The 10194-nt window shown below is 32.6% G+C and overlaps 1 protein-coding gene across 5 annotated transcripts; it reads left to right on the forward strand.

Annotated features, from left to right (window-relative positions):
- Positions 1-2436: 2436 nt before the first annotated feature.
- On the forward strand, positions 2437-8497 carry LOC114399677 (transducin beta-like protein 3). 5 transcript variants are annotated; one of them, XR_003663793.1, is made up of 7 exons: positions 2437-2721; positions 4375-4531; positions 4779-5025; positions 5343-5473; positions 5538-6071; positions 6567-6739; positions 8168-8497. XR_003663793.1 is itself a non-coding variant. In XM_028361887.1 (4 exons), exons 2-4 carry the CDS (start codon positions 4400-4402, stop codon positions 5393-5395), a joined length of 432 nt encoding a protein of 143 aa, XP_028217688.1. In that variant the 5' UTR covers positions 2469-2721; positions 4375-4399; the 3' UTR covers positions 5396-5524. The 5 variants fall into 5 exon arrangements, 1 of the variants encoding a protein (XP_028217688.1); XR_003663794.1 differs by lacking the exon at positions 8168-8497 and adding an exon at positions 7013-7553 and having other exon boundaries at positions 6564-6739; XR_003663792.1 differs by having other exon boundaries at positions 2440-2721; positions 6564-6739.
- The last annotated feature ends 1697 nt before the right edge of the window (positions 8498-10194 follow it).

Below are 10194 nucleotides of genomic sequence, written 5' to 3' on the forward strand. Positions count from 1 at the left end.
TATGCTCTGATCAAGACATAATAACACATCAATTTCATAATAAACAATTAGTAAGCGCATGAGATAGTTATGCTAAGACTCAAGTCTATATGCAATGTGGTACCATGTCAGTGAAAAACCACCCTGGGGCGCTTAGGAGTACATAACAAGACACACCACACAATGGGTTTGTCAGGTCATTTTCACTAAGTAAGATCATAGGGAGACCAGTCAGGGTCACGATGTTTTGCGAGAATGCTCCAACCATATAGGGTCAGCATAGGCTTAAAGGAGCACTCAAATCCGGTGACCCCCAAGGCCTACACTCCGAAGAGTCCGTCAGGGTCTCTCCCTCCTGATTCAGGTCCAACCCCTAAAATCATTTTAGCACACAGACACTGCTCGTGAATTATACAATACTCACGACCTCACACTCGTGTTTTAAACACGTACAACATATTGCGCTACAATTTAACACTGGTTCCTAAATAGGAAACATACACTTTCTTTTTAACACTGGTTCCTAAATAGGAAACCTACACTTTATCTTTAACGCTGCGCATTTAAACTTTTCTCAAGATAACACTGGTCGGGTTATTGTACAATTCACAGCTTACAACACAAATAATGTCACATCAAGAGTTAATCACACACTTATTCATAACCAAAACTCATTCACAATTTCACATCTCATAATGTCACAATCCACCATCACATGTTTTCACGTATCTCACAATTCAACACTTGTTCTACTTTACACTTTTACTCAATCTCAATAACAATATTATAATCTCAAGGCAACATATTATTCCACAATTCATCACATATTTCATTTATAAGCACTGCTCATGAATTATACAATACTCACGACCTCACACTCATGTTTCAAACATGTTTAACACATTGCGCTACAATTTAACGCTGGTTCCTGAATAGGAAACCTACACTTTCTCTTAAACATTGCGTATAAACGCTTTTCTCAAGATAACACTGGTCGGATTATTGTATAATTCATAGCTCACAATATAATTATTGTCACATCAAGTGTCAAACACACACACTTATTCACAATCAAATATCATGCCCATAATTTAACATCTCAGAATATCACATCAACCATCTCATTTTTACATGTATCTCGCAAATCGACACATTCAACTTTGTACTACTCAGTCTTCACAATAATATTATAATATCATTATAATAACTTATTACACCTTATAACTCATATACATATCACACAATAATAATATTTGCATGCTACATAACATATATATGTATATGTATATAGTAAATTAAACTACATTGTTTTTAATCAAAGGATTTCTATAACAATTTAATATTACATCAAAAGAAATTACAACTAGGCATTAACCTTACCATTTTCTTTAATTTATTATTCTAGTATTACAATAATTATATACACATAACATGTTGATCATCGTCGTAGAAAAATTAGAACAAGATAATAATTTGTATAAAATAAGTCATTGAATAATATTATTTAAAATATAATTTACGTTAATAAAAAGAGCTTAACTTTTCTAAGGGGTTCACACTCAACATAAGAACACATCAATCTCACAGTCATTTCTCATTGGGACATCAACTGATTCATCAAACAAATATAATTCACTGTAATAATTATAAGGATAAAATGAAAATTGCAAAAACACCCCAAAACTCATTCCAATTGATATCACTACAAGAAAAATGGCATATGCCTACACAGACTTTTGCCTACACATATAAATTAGTGTAGGTAAAAGTCAAAAAATGCTTATACCTACAATTGTTTGTTATAGGTAAATTCAAAAGTTTGTACTTACTATCATTTGATGTAGGTAAAACTCAAAATAACTTCTATTTACAAATGCTTAGTGTTGGTAAAATTTCAAAAAACTTACACCTACGATTACTTAATGTTGGTAAAATCTTATTAAACTTGTACCTACAGTCTATTAGTGTAAATAAAATTTAAAAAGTTTCTACCTACAAATAATAGTGTAAGTAAAATACAATAAAACAAATATATTAAAATAATTATTTTAAGAGTTTATTTCTCCCCCGTAGATCTCTCTCACTTTTCTCTTTAGAGGGTCCAACTTGCTTCCAGATCTCGCACCGATTTGGATCACTCTTTTGACTCTTCTTCTTCCAGTTCATTTGCCGCCGCAGATCTCACTCTCTGATCCAAGCCATCATGGCAGCTGCCAACGCTCCGATCGCCATGAGAGAAGCTCTCACCATGAGTTCTCCGCACTCTTCCTTTTTCTCCCTATTTCCTTAGCTCAATTCGCAACTCCACTTCGCTACTTAACTACAACAAAACCTGTTATCTTGTGATAAGTAGCAGTAGAATAATAACTATCATGCTTTACTAGATTCTATTTTTTTTTCTCTCTCTCCCGAATTGAGTATTCCGTGATAGATTCGATCGGTGTCGTTACGAAGTTCATTCACTGCACTACTTTACTTTCTTGCTTTTCAGTTTGCATAGATCTAGATGTTTCTTGTGTTTATCCTAAACTGTAGAGTTAGCGTGTGTTGTGAAGTGAGAGTGATGTGATTTGTGATTGCAGTTGCCAAGCATTGACATAAATCCGCAATTCATCACTTTCACGCATGTGACGATGGAGTCCGATAAGTATATATGCGTTTGAGAAATGGCTCCGCAGAATAGTGTGGTTATCATTGATATGAACATGTTGAATCCAAATTCCAGAATCCTTGCTTTGAAAGGTTGGCTACTATTCCGTTGTATTCTTCTCATGAACTTATGACTTGTGTTTGTGGCTAGTAATGATGATGTGGATTTGTGGATAATATAACTACCGGTATTTTGGTATTGATTCGAATTTCGTACGTCATTGTAGATATCAAGATTTATTGGAAGCTTAAATTCTTTATATATTTTACATTAGCATGTAGTTATAGGTGCCATCAATTCTAACAGTTACATTAGCATGTAGATACCAAAAATTTGGGCCATCAATTTTTAAATGCAGGGGAGATGCTGGTTGGACCAACTAATGCTGATATATTTTACATTGTAGATACCAAAAATTTGGGCCATCACTTTTTATTTGTCTCTTTATGGGAACATATATGTAAGAGACTATGTATGCTGAACCACGGCATCCCTTGTGTTTCTATTCAGCTTTCTTCCGTTTTTTTTAATATATTACTCTCTTTTTTTTAAAGAAAGAAGTCATGATAATGCATCACTACATCTCTATATATCTAAAGTTTCGTGCATGCATGTTTAGGAATGAAAAAAATTTCAGAAGAGGAGAGAAACTATTTTTTGGAATTACTAATTATCTTGTAAAATAAACCAGTCTAACATATGATGAAAATTAAGGGTTAACTTAATTTTTATAATATAGATCATATGGATTGCTATCTTTGCTTAAATTTTAAATGATCTAATCAAGTTCTTAATAACATAAACCAAATATAAAAAGTTAATAAAAATTAAATGGTAAGATGAAAAAAATGATTATTTGTGACTTTGGAATAGGATAATCCACAATGTAAAATATATCAGCATTAGCTGGTCCAACCAGCATCTCGATTCAGTTTTTGTTTTCTACTTCGTTTTACATTTTTTTTCTCCATAATAACTTATCGTAAACTCTGTTCTGTTGCCTCGCTTTTTGTTTCTGAGAAAAAACAAACAGAGGAACTCATTTGCTGCTTAGGATCATCAAAATTTCTCCAGTATTCTCTGCCAAGTACATATCTCAACTATTGATTGAGTATATAAGGTTAATGATAAGGATAATGATGGAAACAAAGTGTGTGTTATTGGCTTTTGTTTTTTTTGTTCGTGATGCTTCGACCGATTGATTCACAGAGCAATCATATTTCTAGAGTTAATTAATATAGTTTGTTTTCGGTGTTTTTTGTGTGAAACGTTAGGATAAGCTGATGGTACTGCGGTTTGTAAGTTCTGTAGTTTGTAATGCATTATTGAGTGATGTTTGAATCTATATGATGAAGTTAAACTTGCAAACTAGTGTTGATAAATTGGGATGTGACTTGTGAGTGTTTGAATGCAGCATCATGTCTTAATAATTTTTCTTACATTGCTTCTTTTAATCTCTAACTCATTAGTTTCTTTTCAATATACTTTTTAATATGAAAACTATAGTTCATTGAATCCTGCAAGGCAGCTGCATTTATGCTTTATTTTATATATTCTGCTAGCCATGGGTCATTTAACCCAAGCATTACAATTTGGCCTTCCTGTTCATTCTACTCTATGAACTGAATATTGTAATGTTACCGAGTTTATTGTTGAAACTTAAATGCATTGATTTTAAACATGTAGACTTTTAGATAGTATTGTTCAAATTTATTTCTCATCAATCTTTGTCAATGTTTTTTCAGTGATCACACTCTTAAGGTGTAGAGTATGGATGGCCTCTCAGACAATATGACAATGCCAATTAATTTAAAAGCAAAAGCTGTTGTTGCAGCTCATGATAAAGATATAAATTCTGTAGCTGTTGCTCCAAATGATAGTTTAGTATGTAGTGGTTCTCAGGTTGGTAACTATATCTGACTTGCAGTTTTCTTTGGGCTTTTGAATCAAGTAATCTAATTATTTGTAGAAAAAAGGACTGCCACCTTTGTTGTATGTTTCTTGTTTTCATCTGACTTCCGAGTGAAGAAAGAAAAGTCACTAGATACTTCACTGGCCTTCCTTCCTTTACTTTTTGTTTTATTTTTGGAAAATTAGTGCTTTCACTGTACTTTATCATTATTATTATGTTTTACTTGTATCCCACCAGGATCGTACAACTTGTGTTTGGAGACTTCCAGATCTAGTATCAGTAGTTGTATTTAAAGGGCATAAAAGAGGAATTTGGTCAGTAGAATTTTCTCCTGTTGATCAATGTGTAGTAACAGCATCTGGTGATAAGACAATAAGGATATGGGCTATATCTGATGGCTCCTGTTTGAAGACATTTGAAGGACACACTTCAAGTGTGTTAAGAGCATTGTTTGTTACTCGTGGAACACAAATTGTTTCTTGTGGTATGAGGCTATCTGTAGCTGATTTTGTTCTTTATAACATTTTGGTCGTGGAAAAAGCAAGAATTCGAAGAATAATTGAAGCCGAAGGAATTCCATACACTTACCTATGTTGTCATGCCTTTACTGGTCATAATGGACAATTCATTCAGGAATTTTTTTATAACATTTACCTTTATCTTAGTGACATTGGAGTATTTCAAGCAAAAAGCATTACCTGTTCCATATGTGTAATTTTAGGATTTTCTTATATACTCTTATCTTCCAAATCACAAGTGCCCTTTGTGTTAAAAATGTTGTAATGTCTAATGTTGATACAGGAAGAGGGAGTTGTGAAAGGTCAAGAGCTAGAGAATGCTGTCTCAGATGCTGACTATACTAAAGCAATCCAAATCGCATTTGAACTGCGCAGGCCTCATAGGCTTTTTGAGCTATTTGCAGAACTTTGCAGGTTAGTGATAATTTATTTTGTTGCCTGCATCTTTTTGGCATACACTTAACTAATATTTTTGCAGGAAGAGAGTGGCTGAAAATCATATGGACAGAGCACTTAAGGGCTTGGGTGGTGAAGAGCTTCGTATATTATTTAACTATATTTGAGAATGGAATACAAAACCAAAGCTTTGTTATGTTTCTCAATTCGTGCTTTTCAGAGTTTTCAGCATCTTTCCTCCAATAGATATTGTCCAAGTGCTTTTTTTACCCTTTTAAGTTGAGAGGTTTGGTGCTTCTAATCATGCATTTCTTGCATATTATGATGGTTTTTAACTTCTTATGGTTATTGGTTTTGGCATTCTGCTGTCTGTTTTATGGCTACATATGCTGCCTCAAGTATTTAGTTAGACTTTGATATTGATTCTGTTATTTGGCCAGATGGTAACTGTGAAAATGCAAGGTTTTGGTAACTCCCCATCCCCTTGGTATGACATGATTTTTTACTAATCATGATTTTACTACTTGATCAGGTAAAGCAAGGTTTAGGGGGTAGAGTACATCTTATTTTGTCTGGAGTCGCACCTTTATCTGCACATGTGGAAGGTTACTTAGAGGTGGTTACTTGTGCTCTTGTCCTACAAGGATATGGTATACTCTTTTTAAATATGAAAATCAGACTTACACCATGCTATCATTTTTTAAAAATCATGTCATTAAACAAATTGTAAATACTCCCATTTTAGTTATGCCTATTAAACTAAACTATTTTGTTTAACAACTGTTTATTATTATTTTCAAAACTCAAAAAGAAAGACAGGTTTGAACTGTAATTATGTTTATGTATGAACATGCGCACACAGTAGAATCTCGTTTTATGTTTATGTAGTCTAATTTTGGATTTTGAATGCTAATTATATGGGTCTAAAATTGTTCTTGATTAATTTGATTAGGGAAATGACGATTAGCTAATTCTTCTAGATTTAAATTTATTTCTTATAAATATAAATCAATAAAATTAAGAGCACAACTATAAAATTATGTCTAACTGAAATATATGTGGAAGTTATTCTGATGTCTTGTCACTCTAACTCTGTGTATATATGCAGAAGATATTGTAGACATCTTTATGGTCCTTGTACTAGATTATGGCCTTGATGTCTTGTCACTCTAATAGTGGAGGGCCACCTCTAGCCAAGGCCTAGGTAATTATGAACTTGGCAAAGCTAGTTGGAGTTGGAGCTGGAAGGATCGTTGGATTGCTGCACTGCCCACATTCAATTATGTATGTTTTAAGCTCTCTCTAAGATCTAAACATTTACCTACAGTTGAAGATGATAGGTAAATGTTAAAGACTTTTACCTACAGTTAGGAGATGTAAGTAGAAGTTAATGACTTTTACCTACACACTATACATAGTAGGTAAAACCTATAGTGACAGACAATTAGCTGTCATTATACGCCCCCTCAAAGTTGACAGAAGAAATGTCTGTAGGACAAAGTTTATTATACATTTACCTACGAATTTTTTACTTATAGTGACAGTTTTTGTCTGTAGGTATAGGTCATTTTTCTTGTAGATAGTGAATAACTCATCCTTTACCTCTAAGCGGGTTCATGTGTCTTCAGCCAACGATAGCAGCATCTCTAGTGATTCCTTGAGATTCCTTCAGTTTTTTCCTTCGACTGCTTCGATAGAGTTCCCAAACGTCAGAGAGACGGAGAAGGGATTGAAGCCTATATTTGTATTATCTTCATACGATTCCTTTTTCTCCCTCCACGAAAATTATCTCGCAAATCCCAACGGTGAAAGCGTGGGAAATTGAATTTCGAACAACATATCCAATTTTCACTACAATCCAACGGTTAACGAAACCAAGATCCTAGTTTTATCAAGACAGCTCTCGGTTTCTGCGGGAAAGAAAAATGCTACAATGCGAAAGGAATTTCTCTCAGCTCAAACACGATATCAAAACTCCCAACGGTGAGAATGCTCGGAATTGGGTTGCGAACCTAGTGCTAAAATTTCACGACGATCCAACGGTGAATGAGTCTGATATCGTCATTTTTCTGAGATAAGTTTGATGGGCTGCGAGAAAAAGAAAGGGTTTTGGGAAAAGAAGAGAGAAAGAACGAAATTGAGAGGCAGAGGAGGCTGAGGAGTCAGTCTGAAAAATGACCTAGCATGTTGCTATTTATAGCTAGGGGTATTCACAACCTATTATTTACTCTATTTATTTTTTTATTATTTTATAAAAAAAAAAGAAACTCTATTTTATTCCCTATCAAATGAATAAATCAAATGTTTTTTTTCCCTTCAAATCATTATTTCTCATTATTTATTTATTTATAAAAACCTGATCAGTTTTCTAAAACTCTATTTATTTAAAAAAAATAAAAATTCTTTTTAAACTGGCTTAAAAAAATGGAATGTTACACAAAACACCTAACTACGACTTATACCAAAGACTTTCCAGAACGCATTTGAATCTTTAGCATAAAATTTGTCTTAATCACGCATACAGACGCATCAACAATTGCAAGTAAATTAAATAAGGAACATTTTCCTTAGTGCATTATAAAGCTTCTAGGGATTAAAAATAATTAAGGTATTTGAAAAAACAAATATAAAAACAGAAACATTGTATGATTCTTTTTCTTGGGAATTCCAACGGCATGAATGAGTTGATAATTGGTTGATTTTGATCCACAGGTCACTCAATTGAGATTTGAAGCCAAGGCTCCAATTATGTGGTAAATTATGACTATTATTGTTGGCAACACCTAAAGGACATGACAACTTCACGACGAGCATTTAAGATAGATAGAACAATCTTGGTTCAGATCTGGCTGGAGAGACTGCAGCAGCCATGGTAGTTACTTCCATTGTGTTAAGGAAAACCAACCCACATTACTCTCACTTGCTTCTACACCAGGCCATGCAAGTGAGTCATTACTCAATGCTTTGTGTCCTAGAGATCACAATTGAATGCACTATTATACTTTGAATTAAAAATAAAATAGATTAGTACTGCAGGTATAATTCAATTTACGTATAGTATATATATACTACTGTTGCTACCACTATATGCAATTAAAAATAAACTTGCATAAAATATATGAAATATAGTATAGTTTATACCATTTACAGTTTCAAATCGCAGTCAAAAAATTGCAAAACATGAAGCATTTGTTGGCAATTACAGTAATGTGACACGTAAGCTATACTCAGTAATGTGACACGTAAGCTATACTCTACTCCATATCTATGTCCTTGGAATATGAGTGAGTGAGTCAGCCATAAGCATCTTGGTTTCCCTCCCACCATTATTATATGTCCAAGTTGAATTTGTTTATTCTTAAGCTAGCAAGTCACAATATCACCCATTTTAATATATTGTGCATCTTCACCTTATTGATTATTATAATAATAGTACTTTGTGATCCAATAAAAAATAACATGTATAGTTAAGCGTTGGTTCTTAGTTCTTGTTCTTAAGTGATGAACGTATTATTAATTATATTGTGGAGATGGCGTGGATAGGATATCTTGACGTACGACACGTAATATGAAAAATCTACTGAATATTATTTATGTAAATAAATTAATCCGTATGAATGTTCTAGAAAGTACTAGTTTTTATATCACCATACATGTTATTTTTAATTTGGCACACTTATTATTAGTGGTTCTTTTTTGTTTGGTACTTTATTTGAAAAGTATATGACAAATTAAGGCTTAGGCTTTGCTAAGATATTGATTGAGAAATTAATAAATAGAAAAAATTTAAATTAAGAACAGAGATCACAATTGAATGCATTATTACACTTTCTAATGTTTTTTTTCTTCTTTAATGGTGTGTTGTCTTTAGGATATTTATTAGCATTTTTGAAGAAGTATTGTTGAAATGAAAACATTTACTCTGTGTTTTTTTTTTGTAATTTTTTTAGTCCAAGGACAAGTACAGGGGAAATTATGATGCTAGTGTCGAAGTGGATACATGGATGAGTTGTTGTTGGTAGTCACATTATTATTTTTTATATAAAAAAAGTACATTCTAAGACGATTTTCTGAAAAATAGTCTTAGAATTTACATTCTAAGACGATTTTTTGAGAAAACCATCACGATTCTTTAAAAAGTTGTCTTAGAATCCTCAATATATTTTAATTTTTAAAAAATACACTCTAAGATGTTTTTTCTAAAAATCATCTTAGAATCCTCAATATATATATATATATATTTTTAAAATGTATTTTAAGACGGTTATCTGAAAAAACTGTTTTAGAAAGTTTACCTTCTAAGACAGTTTTAATTAAGGACTGTCTTAAAATGATATCATTCTAAGACAGTTTTTAGTTAAGAATCGTCTTAGAATGATATTTTTTTTTAAGATGACTCTCTATGGAACCATCGTAAAAAGTAGAGACTTTCTACGATGATAATTAATAAACAAATTAACTGACGTATAAAGTATTTTTGGTGATAGTTTTAGGACGTGGGGGAGGAGCCTCCTTATATCTTATCACAAAAGGAAACCTTGACACTACCGCCTTCATCGTCTGATGGCTTTTTAACTAGGCCTTGATTGACCACTACACCCCTGAGAGATAGAAACCCTAAGGATCCATATTTTGATAATAAAAATTTAATACTCTAACTAAACTAACTAATTCTCTAAAAACAAAACAAACTAATTTTCTTGATAAATTAGTTATTTGGACCTTATAATATAACAAGC

Source organism: Glycine soja, chromosome 19 (genome assembly GCF_004193775.1).
Source record: "Glycine soja cultivar W05 chromosome 19, ASM419377v2, whole genome shotgun sequence".
NCBI classification, from domain to species: Eukaryota; Viridiplantae; Streptophyta; class Magnoliopsida; order Fabales; family Fabaceae; genus Glycine; species Glycine soja.